Source organism: Lolium rigidum, chromosome 3, assembly GCF_022539505.1.
Source record: "Lolium rigidum isolate FL_2022 chromosome 3, APGP_CSIRO_Lrig_0.1, whole genome shotgun sequence".
Classification (NCBI taxonomy): domain Eukaryota; kingdom Viridiplantae; phylum Streptophyta; class Magnoliopsida; order Poales; family Poaceae; genus Lolium; species Lolium rigidum.
In genome coordinates, this window is record NC_061510.1 from 52,215,306 (window position 1) to 52,243,206 (window position 27,901).

General features: G+C 44.2%; 4 protein-coding genes across 4 annotated transcripts; 1 reads left to right on the forward strand and 3 right to left on the reverse strand.

The window, feature by feature from the left end:
• Positions 1-7,660: 7,660 nt before the first annotated feature.
• LOC124701603 (phosphoinositide phosphatase SAC2-like) lies at positions 7,661-15,692 on the forward strand. Its single transcript, XM_047233695.1, has 16 exons — positions 7,661-8,209; positions 8,785-8,989; positions 9,084-9,249; positions 9,869-10,091; positions 10,764-10,840; positions 10,956-11,143; positions 11,222-11,316; positions 11,429-11,562; positions 11,672-11,785; positions 12,291-12,600; positions 13,337-13,458; positions 13,576-13,686; positions 14,273-14,464; positions 14,583-14,741; positions 14,857-14,938; positions 15,130-15,692. Exons 1-16 carry the CDS (start codon positions 8,150-8,152, stop codon positions 15,238-15,240), a joined length of 2,349 nt encoding a protein of 782 aa, XP_047089651.1. The 5' UTR covers positions 7,661-8,149; the 3' UTR covers positions 15,241-15,692.
• A 405-nt stretch (positions 15,693-16,097) lies between these two features.
• On the reverse strand, positions 16,098-16,916 carry LOC124694837 (transcription factor MYB44-like). Its single transcript, XM_047227773.1, has one exon. The coding sequence runs from the start codon at positions 16,914-16,916 to the stop codon at positions 16,098-16,100; it is 819 nt and encodes a 272-aa protein (XP_047083729.1).
• A 3,093-nt stretch (positions 16,917-20,009) lies between these two features.
• On the reverse strand, positions 20,010-22,100 carry LOC124701605 (40S ribosomal protein SA-like). Its single transcript, XM_047233696.1, has 5 exons — positions 21,894-22,100; positions 21,463-21,725; positions 21,165-21,362; positions 20,881-21,064; positions 20,010-20,488 (listed from the first exon to the last, which is right to left on the reverse strand). The coding sequence occupies exons 1-5, from the start codon at positions 22,036-22,038 to the stop codon at positions 20,358-20,360; spliced, it is 921 nt and encodes a 306-aa protein (XP_047089652.1). The 5' UTR covers positions 22,039-22,100; the 3' UTR covers positions 20,010-20,357.
• A 428-nt stretch (positions 22,101-22,528) lies between these two features.
• LOC124696068 (eukaryotic translation initiation factor 3 subunit K) lies at positions 22,529-25,823 on the reverse strand. The gene is made up of 8 exons (XM_047228851.1): positions 25,607-25,823; positions 24,960-25,016; positions 24,824-24,874; positions 24,669-24,731; positions 24,000-24,050; positions 23,837-23,903; positions 23,246-23,328; positions 22,529-23,003 (listed from the first exon to the last, which is right to left on the reverse strand). Exons 1-8 carry the CDS (start codon positions 25,712-25,714, stop codon positions 22,803-22,805), a joined length of 681 nt encoding a protein of 226 aa, XP_047084807.1. The 5' UTR covers positions 25,715-25,823; the 3' UTR covers positions 22,529-22,802.
• Positions 25,824-27,901: the final 2,078 nt, after the last annotated feature.

The window sequence follows — 27,901 nt, forward strand, 5'->3', positions numbered from 1 at the left end:
TGGGAAATTAGCCTGCTAATGGTCGGCCATGGCGTGCGAGCGACGCGCTGCAGGTTGCGTCCAAGAAACGGCGTGGAATTTGGCAGGGGTACGTATCGGTCGCCGAATACGTATACACCTCCCACGAGCTAAGCAAGCAACGGAATGGACGTCGCATCGATATATAGATCCGTCGTCGTCGTGCCAGCAAGCTGCTTAACCGCTCGAGTGCTGGATCGATGTGTGCGTTGTTTCGGTTACATTATTTCCCCAGACGCATGTGACCCGATCAAACCTAATCTTAGACGATTGTATCTTGGCAGAGAGATTGGGTAGAGGACAGAGGAAGATCCATGCTCCACCTCAGCATAGATTTGTACTACTAATCCTCATGTGATTTCGGTTTAGCACAAATTATAGTATTTGTTCCCTTTGGTGAGAGGGTTGACATTGAATCAACCTTTTATATTTCATTTATATGCCTCCGGTGATGGAGGGGTAAGGATGGCGGCGCGTCTTTTGGCTCATGCTAGTGTATGTAGTGGTGGTTTATAAGTACCTATTTCTAATTTATTATTTTGGGGCTATTTGTACTATTGTAAATGATTATTAATAGATTAGTAGAATTTTCGCAAAAAAACCGTATGTACGAGTGGTGGCTAGGGATGGCACCCAGCGGGTTTGGGTGCGTGTGGAACCACCCCGTACCATTACCCGTTTCTTGAGCCTACCCATCACACATATCCACACTAGTCAGCGGATACATATTTTCCTACACCCCCACCCGGGACCCAACAAGGGGAACGGGTAACCGCAGGTAAAAAATGACCATCCCACATCACATTAACTTGAGCAACAACTGGGTATAAGCAACAACATGTAGTCATAATATGTAAACAACATCATGAGACTAGAGTCCTCGAGGCGGGCCGACAACGTGACTTGGGGGTGGATCCGCACTTGAGGGAGAGGATCACGGGACGGGAAATGTACATGAGTGGGAGCGGAGGGTCTTTGGGTAGACCTGATCCAAGCCAAGTACCTGGGGGGAATGATATCTTCTCCCCGCTTGTGCCGACGAAGGGGTCCCAGTTTTGGAATGCCATACAGAAAATTAAGTGGTACTTCAAGCTGGGGGCGAAACACAAGGTTGCGGACGGGAGACGCACTTACTTCTGGCTTGATTGGTGGACGGTGAAGGGTCCCCTGAGATTGTTGTTCCCCCGCCTCTTTCAGTGCTGTGACAACCATTTTGCCACAGTTGCGGGAGTGCGGGACGCCAATGGGTGGCACATCAGGTTTCGGAGGACCTTTGGCACTGCGGAGGTTGTGGAATGGGAGAACCTCTGTAGGATCTTCGACCTTCACCCGTTCTCGGAAGGGGAGGACGAGGTGTCTTGGGCTCTCGAGCCTTCTGGGATCTTCTCCACCAGGTCCATCTACAGGCGCATGTCGCAAGGGGCGGTTGTGACGCACTTTAGAGAGGTCTGGAAAACCAGGGTCCCGCCCAGGATTAGAGTTTTCCTGTGGCAACTCATCAGGAGCAGGCTCCCATCGGGAGTGCAGGTTGCTAAGAGGAACGGGCCAACGACAGGGGAATGTGCCTTCTGCGGGGAAGAGGAGGATTGTAACCATATCTTCTTCTCGTGCCATCTTGCCAAACTGGCATGGGCCGGAGCTAGGGAGCTCCTGCAATGTGATTGGAATCCAGCAGGGGCTGGGCAGCTCATCGCGTTAGTCCAGAGTCTTTCGGGGTCCCTACGTAGACTAGCTTGGTTCACCTTTGCGGCCCAAAGTTGGGCGCTTTGGAATATTAGGAACAAACTAGCTATGGAAGGAAAGCTTATCAACAACCCCGCTGATATCTTCTTCTTCATGCACTCGTATATGCAGCGGTGGAGGGTTCTGGTCAGACCGAAGGACCGTGCGACTTTGGACGTGGTGATGGAAGGGGTTAGGAGGCTCCAGACGACGACGCGAACACAAGCGGGTGGAAGCCAGGGATCTACTTGACCGCCGTGTTGTTGTTTGTGTGGGTGGGCCTCTTGTATCCGGTAGACTGTTCATGTGTGGAGTTATGTTGTGCTCTGAGTCCAGGCTAGGGACTGGTTTGTAAGCTGTCTGAATCTTGTGGTTGCCGTGTGGCTTTATTTATATAAAGCTGGGCCGATGGCCTTATGTTTAAAAAAGGGATGTAGAGATGAGAACATGAGAGATGCGGGCTCTGGACATGACTCGCGGGATGCTGGACCACAGGAGGGGAAGGGTCGAAGGGACTTGTGGGGTCCCTATTGGCAGCACCGAGGGGTTAAGCCTAAGAGCATCTCCAACAGACGCTGTAAAAGCCCCGCGCGGCAAAAAAACCGCCGGTTTGCCGCGCGCGGGTGCTGCCGCGCTGCTCCAGCGGAGGCGGGAAAACGGCACGCGCTAAAAAAATTGCCGCCCGCGCGGGATATCTGCCGCGTGCGCTGCCGCGCGTGCTATAAACACGCCATGTGCGAAAGCGGCCAACTGCCATCCCTCCTACGCGTCTCCGCCTCCGTCCGTCTCTCTCCCCGCCTCTCTCCCTCCCGCGCCGCTCCGCCTCCGGCCGTTCCGCCTCCACGCGACTCCGCCGTCGTCCCCTCCGCCCCCGCGCGAAGATGCCTCCGCGCCGCCGCCCCGCCTCCGGCTACCACGGCGTTCGGGCGCGGCCGAGCGGCCGATTTGACGCGGAAATCCGTTCCGGCGAGGAACGGATCCACCTCGGCACGTTCGACACGGCGTACGAGGCGGCGCGGGCGTACGACGCCGTCGCATGGCGGCTGGGCCGCTCCCGCCGCGCAATGAACTTCCACGACGTGTCAATATTCATGGCTTAAACACATGCTACACGGATGACATTTCTAGGGACAAGAGATAAGTATTGAAGGGTTATATAAAAACATACATCCATGTTTTTTGCTAAAAAATACCACGTAAACTGCAACCATTTCAGTTGTCACCCTGTCGGTGGTTGGAACTAAGACTGAACCCACGGGCAAGTTTGAGGACACACTTTTGAGATTTCCTACTTAATGAACTAAATGATACATGCAAGCCAAGATCGCGGACCCGTAGTGCAATTTTCTCGTGGTAGTGCTTACTATACTGCTATATACTTGTATGAGAGCTCTCTCAAAAAAAACTTGTATGAGTCAATCTCTTCTAGGACGCTAAAGCAATGGCACATATATACAAGAAATCTGTAACTTGTTGCACCGAAACCGTACTGAAGAAACATGGTAATTAAAAACGGCCCCTGGAAGCATATGCTTCATGGTGAAAAGAATGGATAGGATAGGAAAAAAGAAATTATATTGCTGAAAGGATAGGGAGCAGTATGTATGTTAGTACTGGTTACATGTAGAATAAAAATGCTCCCTTTCTTACAAGACACATTGTTTCCTTGTTAACATCTTGAGCTGCACCTACTGGCTACTAGATTCTTCCTCGACATGTCTTCCTCGACATTAGTAAAATGAACAATGGATACATAACACGAGTTAGGCTGCCCATGTTGACCTGAGCGTGCAGCCTAACAGGGACGTAAGCACGAAATTAGCGCAAATGACAGTGACATATGAATGCAGGTGTGAGGTCCCGGTTGTCGTTGCACGAAAAAAATATGAGATGAAAAGAGAGTTGTGGTTGTTGAGCACTTGAGCTACTATCACTCACTGGCATGGTAGCGATTTTGTTTGGTTACATTAAACAAGAGAGCAAACTAGAATGACGACGGTATTATCTTTCATTTCATTATTTTTCCACCTCAAATCTGAACAAGAGAGACTTTTCGGTGGCTTTAAAGCTTGAAGCTAATTAGCATAGCTTGGTTAGCCATCTAGATCGGTGGCTGTCTCCTCAGGTCCACCACGTGGAAATCATGTTAACGTGATCACATCACTGAGTTTATGACTTTGAGGCCACAATTTCAGCACAACCATTACGCTAACTGCCAATAATCTTGGTATTCAAACACCACTGTGACTTCGTTAAGAATTTGTAACTTGGTATTCATTTTGCCAAAATCTTCATTGTTTTACCAAAATCTATATTCACGTGAGTACCTAGGAGTACCCCTAACGCCGCCTTGCTTGGTAATTACTCTTGAGACTACCGAAAATACGCACTAGGACATGTGTTCAACGGAACCTGATAAAGGGTTAGGCCAAAAATCAACATTTCCGTATCTCTAATAAGTTTACCCAAATTTTAAAAGTATATAGCTTATGGAAAAATTACAAGTTTCAAATGAACAGTCTAACGGAAACTCGGCCCTCGCAAAATTTCTATAACTTAGTGATCGGATAACTATATAACTCAGTATTAGAGTAAGCTTAATCGGGTTCAGCAGTACCCATATTCTAAAGTTAAAAAATCGCTTTATTGAGCTGCTAGTAGTTACGAGAGTCATGCACGACAAGCAACTGCTTTATGCATTCATTACCAACAGTAGAAGTATGTTGAGGGCAACCAACTAAACTGATGAACATGGTACTAGTTCTCTGATCGGGTGCACAGTTAACTTCCTAGTTGGTTACCTTTTTCTCCAGCGCTGCAGTGTCATATCAAATCCAAAACTTTATTATTGGAGCCACATGTGTCTATGCAACTCAGTTGGGAGTAGTCCATATCTGCAAATGTGAAGACAACACAACACCACTAAAAAGTAGAAAGGCTCTCTACATCAACTGATGAAGAATGACCATACCTCAAAGACAGAGATAAAAATAAAATACAAAAAAGATACACAGACACTATAATCGTGGACTTGTTTGTTCCTGCCAGAAGCACCTACCCAAAAGGGACATAAAGGTTGGTCGTGTTGGGCATGGATCCATGCATGGACGATGCCCGTGCAGCAGGCCAGCAGCTGCCATCGCCATCAGCAGCAACTCCTTCTACCTGGCCACGCCCGCGGCCACTTGTTCCCGCGGCAGATCCACGTGGACGACCCCTAATCACACGATCCACAGTTCATGCTCAACTCAATCACCATTAGAAACTTCCCAAAAAGGAGCTCAAGATCACACTTGTGGGACTGACTACGGAATGTGCGAAGGTACAGATAAAAGCATAGGAAAAGTACTGTGCCAGGTTAACGGCCCCGTGCGTCCGAGGTGCCCTCCCAGCTACACCTGTCCAATATCCAGCCGAGAAGGGGCTCAAAAAGTAAAAAAAAGTAAAAGAAAATACTGTAGAGCAGCTGATAAGCCCGTGTGCTAATCTGCCGATACGCGCTGCGCTGAAAAAGCTGTGATAGCAGTGAGCCCTGATCATGTGATGATTATCATGACGTGTCCTGGGCTGGGGAGAGCGGATAAGGCCTTCTGAAAATTAATTTAAAATTGGGAGGTTTAACTGAGAGTTTAATTGGTGGCTCATGGCTTTTGGTAGACTGTTCGAGAGGGTCGTTTTGCTGAACACCATGCGATCCTGTGGAGCAGGGTGATGAGACGATGGTTTTCAGCTGTGGTCCGGCAGAATAGACCCTTCCGTGGTGACTCCACACATCCAAATTAATGGAGCAAGAAGGCTTCGTTTGAAATGCAAGTGGTTAGGTGATCGATTGCAAAATGTACACAAAGGATAATTTGCTGGGTAGTTACTACTCCACTCCCCTGTCCTGAAAAATATAAGGCGATCTTGATTTTTGATGATCAACAACTTACAACTTTCTATACTTATATTATGTCCATAAAATTTATATAAATATAGATATGAAATGAAATAATTTTGCAAGAAAAGTGCGACGACAACATTTATACATTTTCAGTCCATATTTGATACATATTTACGATCAAAGTCGTGCAAAATAAAGCACGTCTTACATCTTAGAACGGAGGGAGTAGTAGATATCACTCTTTTCCAGAGTTTTGCTACGCAAAATAGTAGTTGTATAATATATAGTGGTCTTCGTGGTGACTGAATGTATCTATGTGCTTTTTCCATCTAAGAAAGAACGCGGCATCATTTTATTATATGAAGCAAGTTTCTGTGCCAAGTGCAACATGATGAGTTAGGATGGTACAACCTCTACCATTTCTTCCCATTGGAAGCATCAATTGTTGGCTAAAATAACCTAAAATCACATTGATTTGGTACTAAGTGTTTTATGTAGAAATACTGAAATAGAGTGGAGTTTTTATACGATTTGAAGACTAGGAAACAACCTGGTAATGGAATCATATGACACATCAACACTTAAGGACTCGACTCCCCATACACGTGAATTACTAGGGACAATAATGGTTATCTTTTGGAGGATCATTTCACATCTGACCTAAGCTCTTACTTTTGTTAATTAAAATACCCTAAGGTTCCTCCTTGTCGGGTCGAGATACCATACTAGAGCTGGTGTCAGTCTCCACATGTGCCCTCTAGCCCAAGCAATATAATTTGTGAATTATCTGTCACATTCCAAATAATAAGATTTTCCAGCTTTATAAGATGTTCTAGCCTTTTCTGAATCTTATGTATCTAGACGCATTTTAATATGCATGTTCACTCATTTCAGTTTGTATGTAGTCCACATTTTAAAAAATGCCACTTCTTATAATTCGGAACGGAGGGAAGGAGTAGCTAGCAGTTAATGTCATCTGAAAATGTCCATCCAACTACATGGCATGTTATCCTAGATCCACCCCTTGAACCTCCCTAGTCATGTTCTCTTACTCATTCTTATTACTCTTTATAATGGGGATCAGATTTTTTTTAGAATCTTTCTTGGGTACTTATGATCTTGTTTTTTAAAAGGCTAATAAAGTATAGTATGTATAAATTATAAAGTCACGCAAGAAGAAAATGGGAAGAACTAGCTCAAGTAAATTATGGTAAATAAAATATAGACATTGTTAAAATTATGCAAAAGCCACAAAATGAGCTAAGAAAATCTAAACTTCTGCATGGATGGTAAAAATAGCATGTTTTTGTACCGAAACTTGAAAGATGCTAGTTTGCTAGGTTTCGAAAACTCATTCATGTGGATCAATGTTATTATTCCCCCTAATTAAGTTAATGCATTTTTATTCCCCCTCATCCGCCCCTTCCCTCTGTTTTTTTTTCAGGGAAGCCCTCCCCCTGCTGATAGAGTCGCACATTGCCATCAGGTGGAGTGTTAAACGAATTGCATTAAGTATATTCCATGTGGGATGCTTGCACAGTTGGGCCTAAACTATTCCTACGCGCCAGGTAGTTGCCATTGACATTGGTGATTGAATACCTAATCAACATCATTTTATTGGGGAGGTTGTTATAATTTCCCCTGAATAAATCACATCAGCTGGCTTGAGCACATCGTTAATTAAACAAAAATAAAAAAGCCCATCATAATGATTCCCTAAATTGCTCTCCATTAATGCACAGCTACTAGCAGTGTCCTGACTATAGTATTCTCCACTGTTAAAATTTCGTCCTATGCTCCAAAAAGAGACCAGTTACCAGTTTCCTCTTGGACACGAACCAAAACCCAAACAAAATTTTCTTCTCTACAATTATACTCCACAAAAGAGCACAATAAATCCACCCAAAAAAAAAAGATGCTGTTGTGCTGCTGCAATGATTAGTCTCGTGGGAGTATTTGCGCCTTGCCACTTCTCGCGTTTGCGTGCTGTTTTTGTGGACGACGGCGTCGTCGTCGCCAGCCTCCGCCTCCGCCTCCTTGTGGCCCTCGTCTTCTCCCCTCGCCCCCGCGTTGCCCTCACAAAAATCCATTCTTTCTGCTCCGGAAATTTAGTCCCCTCCTATTTATTACCCATCCATCTCTCCCTCCAGGGCTCGCCTTCTTCCCCTGAAAATTTTCCCCTGTTTCTCTTTGATTCTCGCCTCGATTTATCTTCTTTCCCGGGTTCCTGATACTTGCACGGATCCGAAAGCGCGTGTTTTCCGTAGAATTCTCGGTGACTGGTTGTAAATTGGATCGATTTCGATCCGTTCCGTCGTCGCTGCTCCAATCTTGATCCGAAATTCGTGTTCGTCGATAGTTTTTCTCGTCACCCTGGAGCATTACAGCGCGGGAGCAATATGCTCTACTTGAAGCAGCCGACCACGAGGAGCTGAACCCCACGCCGAGTAGTCTCTGTTTGAAATTCTTAAATTTCCTGGTTCGGATTCTGGCCATCTTGCCGTGCCTGTCTGCTGATCTGATCCCATGGAGGTCATGAGGGGCGGCAAATTCCTTCAGAAGTTCCGGCTCTACGAAACCAGATCGGTAAGCATCTCCTGCAAATTTTGTTTTGCTTGAACTGGGTTGTATTTGTACTAGGTTCCTTGGAAATGGCCATCTTTGTGTGTTTGACTTTGTCATAGATGTGTTCCGTTGTTTGTTCATGGTTGATTGGATTATTGAGTGATTTATAATGCTTGCGCTGTGGGACGGATCTCCCTTATGATTGGTTCGGTCCAATTTGATTATAGGAAAGGGTAAAAGGCTGCAAAAAGGTGAAGGGTGATCCTTCTTTTTGTTTCTTTGGCAATTGAGAGTTAAGAAAGGGCTGCTCCCTTTTGCTACTCCCTGCAATTATTTGATTCCCCAGATTAAATGTGTGCTGGACGATCTTGTTTAGTGATGATGTAATGCTGTGTTGTTTGGATTAATCCGCATTTGCCTTCTGCTTGGCCATTGTCATCATGATGCCAGAAATAGGACAATCAATACAAGTTTTCTAATTGCCGCCCATCCTTCGAGTACCGTTTCTTTGATTTATTAGAAAAGTGAGGTTTGATGCCAAAAGTTCTTATGCTTTCTATTAATAATTGTTTAATTTGCGTGCTATTTTGGTGCAGAAATTTTATCTTATCGGAAGAGACAAGAGCAGGACTGTTTGGAGGGTGCTAAAGATTGACCGGTTGGAGACTACTGATTTGGGTATTGAGGAAGATCCTACTAGTTACACGGAGAATGAATGCCAAGAGCTACTTTGGCGGATTCACGAGGGAAATAGGTTGACTGGTGGGCTCAAATTTGTCACAAAGTGCTATGGAATAGTTGGTAAGCCAACATAAACTGAGGTTATTAGCGTATATCAATCAAAAAGGTTCTAGCTGTCCAAATTATAAAATTCACCTCTTCTTTGCTTCTTCAGGTTTTATGAAGTTTCTTGGTCCTTATTATATGGTTGTAATTACCAGGAGAAGGAAAGTTGGCACCATCTGTGGCCATGATATTTATTCAATTGGCAAGAGTGAAATGATTGCAATTCCATGTCCTATAGTCTGGCCCAACGTGGCTAATTCTAGGGATGAAAACAGGTCTTTCATTTATTCATTGTGTAAATACTGTGTATTGCCTGTTGTAATTACATCGCTGATTCTTAACAGTATCAAAACCGCCAGCTTGCGTCCTTTTGTACTTGGAGTCTTTGACATCAATTTGTTATTCATTTACGTTACTATAGGCCACTTTCTTTTCCACGCATTTCAGTTCATTTTTGGCGCTACATTGTGTGTTGTCGTTGGTGATGTCTATTTTATTTTATATTTCTGTTTTATACTTGCACATTTAAGATACATTTTGTCGTCTTGTATCCATATTCCTAGTTGAACAGGGGCAGTCCCATTTGGTCCAGTGGCGGTGTAATATTTGTTCGTTTACTGCATTTAATGTCATTTTATCTACAAGTATAAGTTTTGCTTGTTGATAACAATACACATCCAGCACATATGGTTGGTAAGTCATGACCATTCTTGCGCACTGATGTGTATGGTGTTCATATTGTCAGAGGTATATAGAATTGTTTTGAATCTTTGGCTCCCATAGTATTGTACTTGCAGTAATCTAAATATATACTACAACTGTATTCTTGCTAGTGTTCTTTTGATTTTATTATCGTCTGCACATATTCATGTATTTGTGGCACAACTTTTGTAGATATAAACGACTCCTCAACTCGGTCGATCTCACCAAGGACTTCTTCTTCAGCTACTCCTACAACATCATGCGCAGTCTTCAGAAGAACATAACTGCCAAGAATACTGGGCAGGTTGTTTATGAAACGATGTTTGTATGGAATGAATTTCTGACACGAGCAATGCGGAACCATCTGAAGAATACTGATTGGACCGTGGCCTTAATTCATGGATTTTTTAAGCAGGTATGTTCTTCTGGGCCGTACTAAGTCCTTTGGCACTGCGTTATATTCGATTCTCATTGTCATTTTTAATCATTATACTTATGGTATGGATATCATATATTCATCATCAAAGACCACCCAGTACGGTTCCTGGCCTGCTAACTCGATACCATCCCACTAACTTATGCGTTTACTCCACAGTCAATGACTGACATTTAGTGAATGCTTGAAATAAAGGGTCAAACGCATGGCTTTCTATGACCTACTGACATTTTTCAGTTTGAGCTGCTTGCGGCTTTCGCGAGTCGAAACATTTGCTTGTAAGTCTCAGCAGACTGTCCATGCTTTAGTTATTATTTTTTCATGCTTTGTATGTTCCTGGTATGCAGTACTACTGTACTGACATGGTAATTCATGGAGATAAAACTGATTTGTTATTAAACCTATTTTAAATTTCTGTTAGCAAGCATTGAGCAGATTCCCTTGTTCCTCATGCAAGACCTAGTTATGCCAGTATTAATAATATCTTTAAGTGTAATTAAGAACTATTCTTGTTGTCATTTGGTTTGCATTGTCTTTATACTCTTAGTGGTTTTATCCATGTGAGGCTTTACATGCTAGTAGTGTGTTCTGTCTACCTATGTACTATATCTATATGAAGACAAGCTAATGAAAAAAAATTCATGTGTTCAGTCAAAGCTCTCAGTATCTGGGAAGGATTTCTGGTTGACTCTTATAGCCAGACGCTCTCGTCATTTTGCTGGAACCAGGTTTGCATTACAAGCATTCAAGTTTCATGTTAGTCAGACACATAAGTGTTAAGTAGTCAATCTCACATTTATATTTTTACCACACATCTATTTATTTTATCATTTTGAAATATAGATTCTTGAAACGAGGTGTCAATGAAAAGGGTAGGGTTGCCAATGATGTTGAAACCGAACAGATTGTTTTTGAAGACACACCTGATGACATCCCATGTCAAATAACTTCTTCTGTACAACATAGAGGATCAATACCCCTCGTCTGGTTTCAAGAAACTTCAAGACTTAATATTAGGCCAGAAATCACATGTAAGTTTCATGACTGTTTGACTGTGATAAATTTTCTGATATGTAGACTTCTTCTCTGATGGTCCTTGCTACCTGCAGTAAAACCAGATGTTGACTACAAGGCCACCCGTCTTCATTTTGAAAACCTTGTTCTTAGATACGGGAATCCTATAGTCATCTTAAACTTAATCAAGGTGAGTGTAAGTGTGTACCATAATTTCCATCTATTGATTTAACTTTTCAGCTTCATAGCCTTCTGTTGTCAATTCTGAATACCCCCTTTTGGACTTTTGGTATATTTTTCAGACTCGTGAGAAGAAACCTCGTGAATCTTTGCTCCGTGCAGAGTTTGCAAAGGCTATCCATTACATAAATAAAGGGTTACCGGATGACAAACGTCTTAAATTTTTACACATGGATCTGAGTAAACTTTCTCGAAGGTAATCTATTTATGTGCCAAAAGTTTCTTCTATTTGAGCTTTGCCCATGTAAGAACCTTGTTGTTATGCTTTGATGTACTGATGATATTAGTCTACATGCCATCTGCAGGAAAGGTACTAATGTGCTTGGACTGTTAGACAAGGTAGCATCAGATGTGTTGGAACTAACAGATCTCCTCCACTGTGAGATAACTACATCATCAAAACCTTCAGATGCCTCAAGGTAATTTTATACATACTTACAACTAGGTCGTAAACTATTAAGCATGCCATTGCTCAAGACACGATAAGTTCATGTTAGCAAAAAAATGAAATAACCTTCTGCAGTAATTAAATTAAAATATTTTCATTGTGTTTGACCATGTTTCTATATTTTGTGCGGATTGGACATGGGAAACCCATCTGCTGTTATTTTTATTGAAATGTTCTTTCATAAAATATGTGGTTAGACTTTGTTCGCAATGGGGATAGATGACATATCTATACTAGCCAGCCAGATAAGAGAATGTTGGCACAGATTTGGGGGATTGAAGACTTTGCTATTACATTGCTTAAACTCAAAGATGTATACCGCACCCTTTCAATAGTAACATTGATTTTTTAAAGCATTATTTACTGTACTGTGGCTAAAATAGAAATAAAATAACAAACAAAACAGATCAATCTAAATTGCAAGTAATGGGCTTGCTGTTGGCAGTACTAATCGATATCTTTTACATTCTGTACAGTGAGCAAGGATGTGTTACCAAGGCATGTGATGACAAAAACAATGATGATTTCTGCGCACCTACAATGGTACCTCTTTCACTACAGAAGGGCGTCCTCAGGACTAACTGCATTGACTGCCTAGACCGCACAAATGTCGCACAGTTTGCATACGGATTAGCTGCTTTAGGGCGTCAACTTCACGTGTTGAAGCTCACTGAAGCTCCTAAAATCGAATTGCATGCTCCTTTGGCTGATGATCTGATGGATTTCTATGAAAGGATGGGTGATATATTAGCTATCCAATACGGTGGTTCTGCCGCTCACAACAAGGTTAGCATCTTGTTATATCTGTGACTGCCAGGATCATAATCTGCATAACTCAACTCTTGACTAGATTTGTTGTATAGGAGTAGTGTGAAAGGTGTGTAGTTGTGCAGTACTGTTTTAATCTATTCTTTACTGCCTCTTGAGTAGTTACAATTTCCCCACATCATTCTTCCCTCTTTTTCTATCATTTGACTCGATGCAGTTATTTTTCTCACACTGTATGGTTCGGTATTTACATGTTTAAGTCAAATAAATTTAAGGCAACCTGTCACCGGAAAATAGAATAGTCAAAAAACAGTTGCTAGCTATTACCTCATACCAAGACAGTTTGTACCGAATATGAAACGTTTCTTTCACAGGTCTCCTATGACTAAATGAACTTCTCCTAAATTAATTGGTATATGCAGCTTGCCCTTTGGGAACAAGTAAAGCAGTAAAAGGTTGTTAATAGGAAAAGGACTTCTGCGGCGCAAGCATATTTAGTCTATCTTATGAAACAGTTATGTAGAAAATGTAAACTTTAAGTTTCTAGATCAGAAATATGTGTGACTAAAATAACAGGCAAATTTACTGACTATGGTTGATTTTCATTTTAAGTGTTCGCTATTATAATCTTGAATACCTCTAGGTCAGAATGATTTGAGTCTTGTTGGTAGTCAGTGAATTCAGTAATCAACACGAAATCCAAGTTGGTATTTTTTAATCATCACTGTTAAGTTTTCCATCATATATGACACAGATCTTCTGTGAACAAAGAGGGCAGTGGAAGGCAGCAACCCAATCCCAGGAGTTCCTTCGGACCCTTCAACGTTACTACAATAATGCCTACACAGATCCTGAGAAGCAGGATGCTATAAATGTGTAAGTTTTTTCATGCTGTAAATTATGATTCTGTGTGACAGAACCAATGGAAATTGTCGGCATTGGTCTAGTATATTATGACAATATATTTATCTGTTCTATTTTCTGTAAATGCAGGTTCTTGGGTCATTTCCAACCTCAACAAGGCAAGCCTGCGCTGTGGAAATTGGACTCAGATCAGCATTACAGTATTGGTAGGCAAGGAACTGTAAATGAAGAAACTGTGAGGTATTGTTATAAACCCTTCCACTAAGAAACACATTGCTTGATGAGCTGGTACACCATTAGCTTTTATTTGGACACTTGTTAGGGGAAATAGAAAATTGATCTATTCCATGGGCTGAAGACCAATATATGTACACGCACAACTATTCATCTAACAAAAAGAAAATGTATCTCAAAAAAAAAATGCATATGAAAGTCCTACTACGATACCAGTATACAAACCATCTCTCTAACAAAAATGTCACTGTGTTCTCACTTCTTGCTCCATGTAATACATGTGAAACAGATGCCAGCAATCAAGAAATATCAAACTTATTTTTGGAGCTGCAAGTTCACAGGGCTGTGAGACCCCTGGACCCATAGCAACAAAAACTAGGTGTTCTTACATGTATCATTCACTACCGAATAATTATGTTTTGGATGCCCGAACGCAGAACTAATTCTGGTGACCTTTAGTAAAGGGATATGTTTATAAACTCGAGCAAGAGCCTAAATTAATGAAGTTTTTACGTGATGACTAAATTAGTCTGTCTTTGTTCCTCAATCTGAACATGCATGTATTACTAATTGACACATTTCATATCAGCAGACCACTGATGAAGAGGTCGTTCTCGGATGGAAACATTCTATGTGAAAACAGTGCATCTGTATCTGGCTGTAACACCGTAGAAAACAACACTGCGAATTCAGAATTACTCCCGATGCAACAGCTGGATGATATTAGAGAGCCTACCGATTCTGCACCAGAGATCTACATGTGTGAAACAAACCCATGCTCCAGGTGTGTTAATCCTTGTTCAATATATATTTTCAGGAAATTCCTTGTTCAGAATTGGCCCTTGGGAAGATTAGCTTATCCATGTGTGTTAATATGACCCAACTTTTTTTGTTATATTTAGTACGATATATAGCTCAATGCCTGGAAGACTCTCCATATCGGAAGAACGGCAGAGTTACCTGAAAAGATTAGGCTACCCGGAGTTGCATTCTTCAAATTTTCTTGATCTTGATTTGTTATCTTCTTCTGGAAATTCTTGTGATGAAGAAGGTTTTGAGAGGTACTATATACCACATTCATTAAATTACCCCCGGCCCCTTGGCCTCTTATTATGGCCGAAGATGTGATTTTGATGGTTAGAATTAAGAAGGTTCTTCAAACTCTCTCATTTACAGGTCACCGCTCATCTATTCACCTACGGATCTTATCAGCGTTGAATCTACTACAACATACAGTGAGCAAGGACACAATGATGAGGTTAGTTTGTCTTCCTAATCTTCTCACTTTATAATTCTTGCCTAAGTCCATTAGGATCTATGATGCATGCCCACTAAACTTAGGTTGACAATGGTTTTCCCTTGATCCGAATTTACTGTTCGGACATAATCTAGTGCTGCATTATGTATTCATCATTTGTCAGTTTTAAAACTTCTCCCCTTCTTGGACAGGGAAGGGATGACACAGACCTGTCACGCTCAAGCAGCCAGCTCTTCGACTCGCGTGACTATTCTGACCGCTTTGCTCAGTGGGTGGCTAATGGAGGCATGTTGTGCTACTAATGCCAAAGATTTTGTCCTGGTGACATCCCCAGATAAATTGCTCGCAGCAGGGAAGTTTGACAGCTAGAACAAACGGGAAAAAAATCAAGAACAAGCTGCGACCACCGATGCTGCAGCGACGGAAGAAGGATCGGCATGATCAGGCGGCAGATCAAGGCTTGGCTTTAACAACATGGTAACTCAGTTGAGGAATGGAGGTCTTGCTGGCTTGGTTGGTTGGTTGGTTTGGTTTGGTTGGGTACAGGGTTCTATTGCTATGGTGGAGAATTGACCCTAGTGCAGGCAACGATAGGCAAAAAAAAGCTGATTCTTTTGCGGTGCTTAGGTAGACAGTTTATATTTTGTTCAGTTTTAGAAAACAAAAACAAACAAAAAAAATACATATGAGAAAATGGAAAAAAAAACCTGTAAATATGGTACAGACATATATGCTACCTTACCTTTGTTTTGGATGGCGGTGCTGTTTTCCTTTACCTGTATATATATGTGTGTGTTTGCAACTCAGGATCTGACAGAAAACAGGTTTCGAAGAACGAAAATTTCTTCGCTTTAATTGAGTTGGAGGTAATGGCTCCCAGAGTCAGTTGATTTCTGTTGTGTCGCGGAATAGTTTGGTAACAACACAAACAGTGATCATTGGAATTATTGAGAACCATCTCTCAAGGGCAAAGTTTTCATCTCTTATTAAGAGTCATCAGATGTTCTCTTTTATCTAAATGTAAATTGTAAGCTAGATTTGTTGATTTGAAAGACAATCTCCCAAGCGGAAAGTTTCATCTCCCGGGAGAGGGAAGTTTTGAAAACAACACAAAGTCGCAGGCAGTAATGATAGGATCCACAACATATATATATCCACCTTAGTGGTTGCCGTTGGATGCTCCGGCGGTCCTGGCGGCCGTGACGGCCATGAGGACGGAGTATAACAGCTGCCCTGACTGCTGCTCCACCTCCTCCCTCACCATCTGCCGCATCGCTGCCATGACCCCTGCATCGGAGGCCTCATCGTCACCCATGCCCGCTGCAGCTGGTGCCTTGGCCTCCACTGACGGTGCTCCGTTTCTGCCCACGGGTTGCTGGGGCAGGCTAAGGCTCAGCGTCAGCGACACCATTGTTGGGTCATCGTCGTCGGTAGCTCCTCCGGCGTTAGTCTGCTGGCCTGCCGGTGCCGGTGGCGGGTCGTCCTTGGCAGTGTCTTTGTCCACGTCCACCACCACGACCTGTTCCTGCATCCTTTTTCGCGCCGTGGCTCTCCCGGCGGCAGGGGAGGACGAGGCGCCCGCACGCGCGGCGGCGGCAGCCATGGCCCTGGCGCGGCGCTGGCACTTGCGGAGGTTGGAGTTCCAGTGGTTCTTGACGGAGTTGTCGGTGCGGCCGGGGATGAGGCGCGCGATGGCGGCCCACTTGTTGCCGAGGCGCGCGTGGGCGGCGACGATGAGCGCGTCCTCTTCGGGGGTGAAGGGGCGGTGGCGCACGTCCGGGCTGAGCTGGTTGCACCACCGCAGCCGGCAGGACTTGCCCGTGCGCCCGGGGACGCCCGCGCTGATGAGGCTCCACCGCCCCGCACCGTGCTCCCGGACCAGGGCCGCCAGCAGCGCGTCCTCATCGGGGCTCCACGACCCCGTCTTGATCGGCGCCGGCGGCCTGTCGTTGCCGACGCAGGCGATGGCTGGAATCATCGATCGGACGGAGTGGTAGCTCAATCCTGTGTGCTGATGAAGTGATGATGGTGGTGAGGTAGACGGCACCGTCGTGGCTCTGGCTATATAGCGTCTCTGTGTCACTCGTGTGAGTGAGTGTGTGTGATGATGCGTGGTGTCCGTGCGTGTGTTACTACATGGCTTTGTTTTTGCTGTTGGCAAAGACATGGTTTGTTGTTGGAGATGTTTGTCTGCATTGCAGGAAGCTGGGGTGTGGGGACGTGGATGGCTAGAAAGCCGAGCGTCCGTTTCTTTGAACGCGCCGCGACAAGCACAGATACACGCGACGGGCGACGTGCGGACGTCGGTACGTGTACATACATGCATGCGGCGGACGGTGCGTGTGTCACACGGCTGAAACGTATGTACGTTTCATCTTCATTAATGTAACATCTTTTAGATATATTTATTTACAAAAGGACTAGATATAGACTAAAATGAGTGAGCATATATGTTGAGGATTAGTTTGGTTGCTCGCAAACCTGTTTCCCAGCCTTCAGTGAGCCAAAAATCGATCCTATGGATGCCCTATGGGTTTCGTGTTCTAGGTTATCACCAACCTTAAAACAACATTGGAATAGGGTCGCGACTAAAGGCCAAATCGAACGTTTTCATTTGGATAGGCGCTGGAGGGCACAAAAGAGAGGAACATGTGTGCGGGGAGCAAGCGGGGTGACGGCGGCGGCCAAAGGTAAGTTCTACTACCTGATGTCGGATATGCTTGCCGCCTTATTGGTGTGGAAACAAAGATTCGGTTTTGAAAAAGTAGTAGCCCCTTTGCTCCGCGGTGGCATCTGGCGAAAGCCAGCCGGTTGTCGGTGCCTAGGGTCAAATGATGTGGCTCTTCGGTGCTAAGAATCCCAACTGATCTTAGGGCATCTCCATCGGCTCCGACGCAAATGGATGTAAAGTGACTGTTTCCGTCTGTGCGGATAAGAAACGGGAAAATTTCCTAGTATTCTTCCACCCTTTAGGATACCAAGGTACCATCTCAATGAGTTCTATGCAAGGCACTGCCACATGGATGCCAAGTTACTTTTTAATCTCAGACACTCAAACCTTAGAGTCACGATCAAGATGGTATTTGATGTCCTTACTCAGAAGGCATTCCATCATTTCCCCACTCAAGCTATGCTAGTTCTGCATGTTGCGCAACTAGATCTTATGGTGGGGTATTGGTGAGTTTCTACTAGGTGAGAATGACATCACACCTGACAACATCGATGTTGGTGATGGTGTTGCTGCCAATGGTAGTCGGGCTTGAAAGAACAAGAGGGAGCAATGGGCTAACAAGATGTGGATTAACAAGAGGAAGAGATGAAGAAGATAATCGTGCCAACACGTTCTACGAACTATCCATATTCTTTTATATAAGGCAATATCGTGGTGAACTCCTATTCAATAGTACCTAGGTAACATCTAACGAACTGTTATTTCGTAGTAGCTAGGGTTAAACAAACGTTGTTGTTAGCGTGATAAGATCACCACTTACGAGAAGAGGTTACCACAACATCAGAAGTATGTAGGTTACCACATCATCAGAAGTATGTACACGACCAAACAATCTGCCTTTGCATATTTCTAGCTATAATCTAACTTTGGGGTACCACTACCTAAAGACCAACCTTGGCAAAGGGAAAACACAAGCCCGCGCAACGTACAGGAAGCTGACACGTATCAACCACAGTCCGCTCGAGAGCAAGTACGGTCGTCGTCCCGCACCCGCGCGGGAGAAGTACGGGATCCACCCGGTGGCGCGTACGCGCGTACGTACATGCGACATGCGAGGCCGCACCGCGCCGCATGCTGTGCATGTGAGCATCGAATCATAGCAGCCACCACGAGCATGCATGCGGTTTAACGTTTGTATTTTTTCTGGTGAGGTACGAATTATAAAAGCTACATCCTCGAGTACGGTTCTGCATAATTACAGTCACGCATAATACACGAGTACAGTTGCGCACAATACACGAGTACAATTAAACACATAGACGAGTACAAGTACAGTCACGCACACGAGTAGGTACAGTCGTGCACACGAGCAGGTACGACAACACGCACAACACACGAGTACAAGTACAGTCACGCAGACGAGCAGGTACAAACGCGCATACAAGCAGGTACAGTCGTGAACACAAGCAAGTACATGTACAGAAGTACAGTGGCGCGCACGAGCAGGTACAGTCGCGCGTAAGTACAGGTACAGTCCCGCACACGGACGAGTATAATTACCGAGTAAAGGGAAAAACTGCACCAAACACACTAAAAACAGAGGTACTTATCAGTTGAAACACGAGTACAGTTAGGTACACACCATAGGTACAATCATACTACTATTGGAAGTACGAAAAAAAGTATCTCCAAACCTATCAACATGGGATCTAGTTTTGAAGATCTCGACACGAGGATCTCAAAAGTGAAAATGGTTCGAAATTTGGACTTACGGTTCTCAAGATATTTCATTTTGAAAAAAACGAATCTAGAAGAAAAAGGGAAAAACTGACACAACTCAGTCTTCTCTCTCCTCCCCCATCCCCACCTTGATTCCTCACGACACGTGCGTGGCAGGAAGATCACTTTTCAGGGATTTTCTGGCACCACAGTGCGCCACTTGTCGCGTGCGGAGCGAGTTGCCTTCCCTTCGCGAAGGTCGGCCTTTTTTTAACGATTTCGCCAACTTTGCTAGCAGCCATACAAAATACATAATCAGATGTGGAAGATTTGGCCCAATAAATCATAGCTCCATAGAAATATCAAATGTGTAGTCCAGCCCGCATAAGGAGAGCCAAAAATGAGCCATTCCTAGCCCAGCCCACACCAATTCTGCCCACACCAACAAAGCTCTGAAGGATCTTCATTTCGTGACATCTGCCAAAGCCCATGTTGTACTCTTGCAGCAACAACCGCACTGCCGTTATGCCCACCAGCAACTCCAATGTCCTGAGACATTCTAGAGCTCGTCCCTTGGAATAGGGGCATAGCATTAAGGAAACGGATGCAACATACAACATTTTCAAGAAAAGCAGAGCAGAAGATCAAAGAAGAGACAAAACAATTAAAAGCAATGGTGTGTAGGTGAAAATAAAGATAATCCTATCAGGGATTTGATAAACCAAACAGCAAGTCAGCATATATAAGAGTCAACACACTGCATGGCATCATACATTATGACAGCTACGAAACTGAAGGACCAACAGGTTCAAAGCTAGGTAACTTATCACACACCTCTCAAACTCCCCCTCATCGCAATTTGTTGCCAGTACTGATAGTGACCATGTTCATCTAGAAAATCCTAAAACAAGTTTGTTCATAGAGTAGATAGATGCAGTAGACCACGCCTGATTTTTGATATTATCCATTCATGCCTCACAAAATTTGAACTTTCAGCTGCAAAGACGGTCTCGAAGCAACGTCCTAGCCTTACTCCCAGCCTTGAGGAGCGGGTTGCGCTGCTGCGTCCCAGCCAGTAGCAGCCACAGGGGCAGGAGCAACACCTTCCGGAGCAACAGGTGCCCCAGCTTGATCCCATCCATCGCCGCCAGCAGCTGGAGCTGTTATAAGCAGAAATGAACAGAGATGAGATCAACTGAAGTTGCACAACAAATACATTAACTGGTTTGAAATAGGACTACATGTTAACTAATATAATTTCAAATCATAGACATTAGAAACATGTATTATAGGAGATGTTTGTTGAGACAAGAACTTGCTTATAAATGAAAACATTTAAGTAGAAATGCCGAAGGCACCTGAAGGTCTGACCATTTTGTGTTCAATATCTACTGTATTGCACAACACAGATACATAAGCAGTGTTTGAAACAATTGGCACTATAATTTTCATCAGAATACAGAAATGGCAAGTGACAAGACTCACAGCACCTAAGAAAGTTAAGGCCTACACTAGAAGGCAATTAACAATTATCAAGGAGAGGAGTGCAAACCTTCAGCAACTGGCCAGTCACCACCAGCAACAGGCGGGGGTGCAGCCACATCAGAGGTCCATTGGTCACCACCCCATTGACCAGCTGCTGCGTAATCAGTGATGGCAGCATACTCTGGGGCTCCAGCAACTTCCTCCTCCTGCTCCTTGGCTTCCTCAGGGTCCCTGTAGAAGAACAGATCAACCTGCACAGGGCAAACATATAACACTATAAGCATGCAAATAGTACAAGACTCTATTGACAAGCAACACAATTCAACAAAGGATTTGATCAAGACAGCGTACCATGACGTCCCACTTGCGCCCAGGCAGGATAGTGCCCCTCATCTGCAGAACCATCCTGGCCAAGAGCCAGAACAGGCAGCCAATGCTGTTCCTCCCCTTGTTGTTTGCCGGGATGCCGATATCAACATACCGCATCGGAGAGTCGGTGTCACAGAAGGCGATGGTGGGGATGTTCCCCAAAGCAGACTCCTTGATTGGCTGCACGTGATTCAGAAGCACCGGATCAGCAACACTGAATCATCTAATAGTACGTACAACAAAAGTGTAGAATTATTTTTGGCATGGCAGTCGTCCATACCTGGTGGTCGGTCCTTGGGTCGGTGAGGATGAGCAGGCGGGGCTCGCTGAAGGAGGTCTGCATCTGGTTGGTGAAGGTACCGGGGGTATGCCTCCCAGCGATGGCGTTGGCGCCGGTGTACTGCGCGAACTTGAGCACGGCGCGCTGGCCGTAGGGGCGGGCGGACTGCACGATGATGTCCTGCGGGTTCTCGATGGCGACGATGACCCTCGCCGCGAGCTGGAGCTTCTCCCATGTCTTGCCAAGGTTGATGATGTAGATGCCTAGGGATGCATTCAACAGTTCATATCAAAGAAGAGAAGCAGTATGAAGTGCACCTACAGGTAGCACGATCCGAAGCAGATCGACGCTAACCAGAGCAAAGCTGCTACTGTGATGCGCATGGTAAGCCTAGATCTCTGTGCGCCGGGAAGGTTTGAGTGTAGACGTACCGTCGGTGCGGCGCTTGTAGACGTAGCGCTCCATCTGGAAGTTGCAGTTCTTGGTGCCGAGGTGGGCGTCGGCGGCGAGCAACATCTGCGTGTCCTGCTCCCGCTGGGAGAGCTCCGCCGGGGCCTGTCCAGCCGCGGCCGCCATGGTTGATGGGGACTCTGAAGCGCCGCGAGGGGGAGGAGGGAGAGGGGGAGCGGCGGCGCGTAGGGGCCAAGGGGATGGAAGGGAGGGGCTCTTATCTGCGGCGCTTCTAAACCCTAATCGGCTTTTGTAGTGAGGTGGTAATGTTAGTTGGGCCTCCTCTATTGCGTGGGCCGGCCCAACTAATTTAGATGTGGCCTCTCTTTCGTTCTTTTGCTCTGAATTCGTTTCTCTTCTTCACAATTGCTTTTGGGTTATTATATGTACAAGAAATTTTGGCGGTAGTTTATTTGGAGAGATTGATTTTTTTTACTGTGATTTGGAGAGATTGATGAGGCTATGACTATAACGTAATAGGCTTTGTACCACAATGGAAAGAAGAGGTGGATCAAGAAATTAACATGCCAATGTGGAAAAAAAAATTGGATGGAATGTCAATGTAACACAATCCACTTGCGTCCAATACGAGCAGGGCATTTCTCTCGAAGACAAATTGTGGTGATGCACAAAATTTTGCACTAATGAAATTTCAGGCAATTGTAACATGTCGACAGGAATGCATTAGGAAACATCACTTGGTACTCATTTAGCTAACACAGGCGTACCCCACAATCTTGAAACGTCAAAACGCGCTACACCACAGAAGAGAAAATACAATTGCCAAGACTAGCTTCTTCATTCGCTCATGTTCTAGAAAACTCTCAGGAGGTCTGTGTGCAACCAAGACCACAGAAGTGCTCAATGTCAATTCGGTCATGGTTGTTCAATCAGCTCAAGACAGGGAATATGCGGGTGATGTGCTCGAACGGAACCGTGTCAGCTGCGTTCTTCTTGAGTTCGGGGTGATTGAACTCGTTGCGTGGAAGGACAATCAGTTGAGAGCGTCCACCCTTCTCAATTACCCATCCTGAGTTTGCGGCATGATACTCCATAAACTTGTCCAGTGCAAGACCTTCAATGTTGATGGCCTGAAAATACATGTTGCAGGCGCATCAGCAAGAAGAAGAAAAATCATGCTATTTATTGTTGGCATGGCAGTTGTCCAAATTAGATAAATAGCATGATTTGGCTCATGGTGATTGCTTTTGGTTGGTATGTATAGAGAATAGGTCGCCTAATATAATGCTTAAATTGCCATGAGCTCATAAAGAAATACTATGCAGCCTGGAGCACTTCCATAATAATTAATGGATAAGGATACATATTGTACCTCTGCTAGAACTGGCCTAGGAACTTTCTGGTATGTTAAGGAGAGCACATGAATCGCATAGCCTTGGATTGCCTGCTCAAAACCTTCAAAAGAAACTCATTATGTCAGTCAAACTTCATCTTCAGGTACAAGACAAGAACTCATATCAATTGGCAAAAGATACCATGGAACTGACCACAGGTAGGAAAAACGCAGTAGCAGTTGTCAATTAGGATTAAAACAAATTCTAGCCTTTTCAAGTGAAAAACGTAACAATAGGCGATGTGAAGTTAACATAAGACACATAGTCAACTAGAAACATTTATTTTGTTTGAGATGGTTATGCCTTATAAATGCAAAATGAAAACAAAAACGCTAATAAGAAAAGGTTGTGCAGAAACTAAGCTTCTTTAGCAGATACAGTAAAGCAAAAAAACTGTACTGCAAAGTGTGTTGACAGAAATTGGAAGGAAAACAACATGGTTCAAAACTATTCAAGGAATCCTATGTGGGTATTAACATGCACATGAAATCGTAGTACAACTGCTAGCAACCGGTTCACTTAACAACATATAGCCAACTAAGCTTCAATGTCACGAGAAGCATATATACCTGGAACAACTTCCAATATGTTACGGTTCTTTGATGCCTCATCCCAAAACTGGCGGAACCTACCAGTCTATAAGCAGATAAGTTGAGGTTAGCAATCAATACTCAATGCACGCTAGTTCTTAGACATCTATAGATTGGTCGATTAGTCAGACCATGCATGTACCTCTAGGTAGTGAGAAAGGACTATCAGGGTCTTGAACTGCTCCTCCATTTGCTAAAATAAAAAAGCATACAAGTCAACTCCACATAATGGCAGCTCATTTCAGGAGATCCAACAAAAATGCTACTCCCTCCAATTCATATTACTTGACTCTAATATGGATGTATCTAGAACTAAAATGTGTCTAGATCCATTTATATTAGAGTCAATAATATGAATCGGAGAGTATTAACAAATGCGCAACTAAAAAGACATAGTATAGATATCTCACATCTTGCACATCTGCAAGACTAATTGGACTTGTGCGAAATTTCAATATTTCAGTAATCAGAAGGAATAGTTCAGATCAAAATGCACATTACTTTCCATGATGTCCTTGATGTGCAAATGAGCACATACTGAATATAAAGATGCTGGTTCCATCACCTATTAGCCTACGGCAAGTTACAACATTTTGCATCTACAGGTCTACATGTCTTACATATGTTTCAAGGTCAATGTAACAATCAGCTTTGATGACAAATAGATCACTGAACATTCACAGGTAAATCAACATCTCTCTTAATTCTGGACTCTTCTAAGTTGCATTTGGTTGAGAAACATAAATATGTAGATGACGAGAAAAGATCAATTCCAGGAGAAGACGTAAAGCAGCATATATATTTCTCATACCACATGTTCAGGAATCAAGAATAGGCATAAGCTGAAATCCGGGGCTGGCATTGCCATGAGAGCCTGTCAATAAACAACAAGCTAAGCAGATGAGAACGAAGCAACAGAAGGTGTTATTCCAAAAAAAATGGTGCAACCGTTAGTTGTTCGCTGACCTTAATCAATATGCGCGCTACAATTTGTACGCTCAACCTTTCTGGCTCAAACTGCAACAGGGAAGCAAACATTAAGCATAGCTATATCTCAGCGGTAAACCGGATAACAATGGTTGATATGCATATGTGATTTTACCTGGTAAAGACGTAGAAGGCTGAGATTTGCATCCAAGTTGTATGCTTGTGAAGAAACCTAGTAAAAACATGATATAATGTTAATTTAAGAGGATCAAACCACAGTGTGACAACAAGTATGTATGCATGCTTATGCTAAATACATAGATCCTAAATTCAAGTTTTGTTAAACTTTTTCTGTAAAGTTCACAAGCTGAACATCTACTGTACCAGTAGACCCAGTGTGCAATATATGGATATTATCTGTATAAAAGCTTATGTTTGCCACTTCGTGACCACAGACCTAATCTTAACTGAAAGTCCATTTATCAATCCAATCATCATTGTACGAACACATGATTGATGTTTGAGAGAGGCGTACTCGACCTCTTGAGGACAGCAAAGGCAAAATTAATCTGCATATTCTAATATCATCGAAACAAAACTTATTGACGCAAAGACGAACAATAGCGCTAAATTTCTAGCATCCGCGTACTGCTACGACTTGCTTCCACGCGCACAAATCAGCACAGCACCAACGAACCGATTTCCCCGCTGTTCCGTCGTAACCACGAGACAGGGCTAACGACTAGCACCAAGCCTGCGGACTGAGCCTTTCGCGAGGAAGGAAACGAACAGGGGTAAACGCGCCCCGGGGCTAGGGTTTACCTGCTCGTTGACAAAGACCTCGAGGTCGTTGAGGATGTCGGGGTTGTAGGGGTTCGCCGCCACGATCTCCTCCACCGTGAAGGTCTCCGCCGGCTGCTCGTTCGTCATGGTCGGCGGTGTCGGGAACCCTAACGCTGGCTGGGTAGATCGAGGAAGCTGCGAGTGTGGCGGCGCTGAGGAGGGGGGAGGTGGTGGATGGAAAGGGTTTCCGGGTTTGCGTGACTTTGTCTGTTTAGTCCCTCGATTATCTGGGTACTGCCACGCTGCGAGATATTATGTCCGGTCAATGAGTTCGCGTACACTGGAGATGCCGATACTATATATGTGCCCCTAGCATCACTTTATTTATTCGAACAACACCCCTCGCCCCACTTCGTTTATCCATTTTTTTAGGGCTACCCTTGGGGTTTCACCCCTTTGTTGGCTCACTCCCTATTTTCATATATAAAAAATCACAACCTTTAGCCAACTAATAAATGATACTCCCTCCGTTCCTTTCTATAATGCCTATTGATTTTTTGCATTTGTTTCATATTATAAGGGTAAAACTGTGTTTATTTTGCAGAAACCCCCTTCCACCGATTTGCTTAAGTTCTAGAAATAAGGAAACAATCACGTAGGTGCTAAAAATCTGGAAACAATCAACGTACCTGCTAAAAACGTGGAACAGATCGTCTCACGTCCCGATCTCTCCCTTCCACCGATCTCATCTCTCCCAGCCCGTCTCTGTCTCTCTCACGTTCCTCCTCACGCTTCTTCTGTCGCCCATACAGGTTCTCTCCCGCGCAGCTTCTCTCTCCCACGCATGGCAGATGAGATGGAAAACCCGGCGTCCGCCCTTTCCATGGCGAAGGAACGTCGGGCTGTCGACGTTTTCTCGCCGGAGCAAGTCGCCGACGTGGTAGAATTTCCGGACTCCTGCGAGAAAGAACCTTGGTAATCGCGGGAGAGAGGGGAGTATTTCACGCGAGCGGTTATGGAAAGATCGAGGAGTAAATCACGCGATCTGATTCTGTTTCGATCTGTTTCGATCGGATGTCCTCCAAGGGACTCTCTCTCAGATTGCCAGGGGGGTTTGTGTCAAATAATTTGGTTGCGCTAATTTCCGTGCCAAAAAACAATAGGCATTATAGAAAGGAACGGAGGGAGTACGATTAATTATGTGAGAGTAGTATCATGCTATGGGCTAATTGAGTACAAGTAACTGCGTACCCCTCTTAGGTATAAAGACCCATCTGCCAGCCAAAAAGACCCTCGCATGCCTCATTTACTCCTCCGGTATTTTACAGGGCGGGGGTGGGGGGGCAATTTCCCGACCACCCCAACTGTCCTAGAAAATTCCGAACGGGTTGTTTACCTCTCTGGTATTTGTGAGTTTTTCTCCAACCCATCCCTAAAGTTCCCCCACCAAGCCCAATGAATCGTGTAGTTTCCACACATGACCATAACTCGTGTTTCTTCGAGGAAGAAAGCAAGTGACGGAGGCTAGCGACGCGATCTCGAGGCGATGGCGTGGTATCGAAGCGACGGTGCGGATGACAACCTACGGACGCCGCTGATCCGACACCTTCTCCAGCTACGGCCCCTTCTCTCCGGTGAATCGCTCTGTCATCTCTTCCCCTCGCGTCCCCTCCCTAGGGTTTCCCAGCCGCCACCATTGTCGACCTCTCCTCCTCTGCTCTGGTTCTTTGGACGCTGAGAGAGAGAGAATGGAGAGTGGCATCTTTGGACGTTGGGAAGGGTGAGAGCGCGCCTGGAGAGTGGCACCTTCAAACCGGGAGGAGGATAGTCGGTTGAACGAATCTTCACAGTGGGATTCATAGGTTCACTTGACTACTCTCTCGTAAAGGTGTAGTGGACATAAAAAAAAAATCACAAGCAATATGTGATTATAATTCATATGGGCATCACATCCTATCATAGATATGATGCGACACATCTTTCTTATACTCCTCTAGAAAGAGAAAACTCCAAGCAATCTAGAATTAAGAATTACCACAGCATAGCCTTAGGTACTTTGACATGATGTTTGAAATACAAATATGCTACCTTCATCAAATAAGATTATCATAGTTGTCACTAGATAAATATACCACATGATTTCACTTAATCTCTAGTGAGGTAACAAAAGATATGTATAAACCATAGTATATCTCGAATTTTTGTTGTCGCTATTTAACCACTACCACCATGTTACTCCAACTAATACACACTTTCCCCCACACATATTCTCTCATACAAGATGTATCAAAACAAACACTTAAGCGGGGTACATGATATGCATCTACTCATACA

Excerpts from the sequence above, each read along its gene's own strand:
- LOC124701603 (XM_047233695.1), top strand. The coding sequence starts at position 8,150 with ATGGAGGTCATGAGGGGCGGCAAATTCCTTCAGAAGTTCCGGCTCTAC. Across the intron at positions 11,144-11,221 it reads TATTAGGCCAGAAATCACAT|TAAAACCAGATGTTGACTAC; the intron begins GTAAGTTTCATG and ends TGCTACCTGCAG. Across the intron at positions 11,317-11,428 it reads TCATCTTAAACTTAATCAAG|ACTCGTGAGAAGAAACCTCG; the intron begins GTGAGTGTAAGT and ends TATATTTTTCAG.
- LOC124694837 (XM_047227773.1), bottom strand. The coding sequence starts at position 16,916 with ATGATTCCAGCCATCGCCTGCGTCGGCAACGACAGGCCGCCGGCGCCG.
- LOC124701605 (XM_047233696.1), bottom strand. The coding sequence starts at position 22,038 with ATGGCGGCCGCGGCTGGACAGGCCCCGGCGGAGCTCTCCCAGCGGGAG. Across the intron at positions 21,726-21,893 it reads CTACAAGCGCCGCACCGACG|GCATCTACATCATCAACCTT; the intron begins GTACGTCTACAC and ends ATGCATCCCTAG. Across the intron at positions 21,363-21,462 it reads ACCCAAGGACCGACCACCAG|CCAATCAAGGAGTCTGCTTT; the intron begins GTATGGACGACT and ends AATCACGTGCAG.
- LOC124696068 (XM_047228851.1), bottom strand. The coding sequence starts at position 25,714 with ATGACGAACGAGCAGCCGGCGGAGACCTTCACGGTGGAGGAGATCGTG. Across the intron at positions 24,875-24,959 it reads GCCTTCTACGTCTTTACCAG|TTTGAGCCAGAAAGGTTGAG; the intron begins GTAAAATCACAT and ends TCCCTGTTGCAG. Across the intron at positions 24,732-24,823 it reads TAGCGCGCATATTGATTAAG|GCTCTCATGGCAATGCCAGC; the intron begins GTCAGCGAACAA and ends GTTTATTGACAG.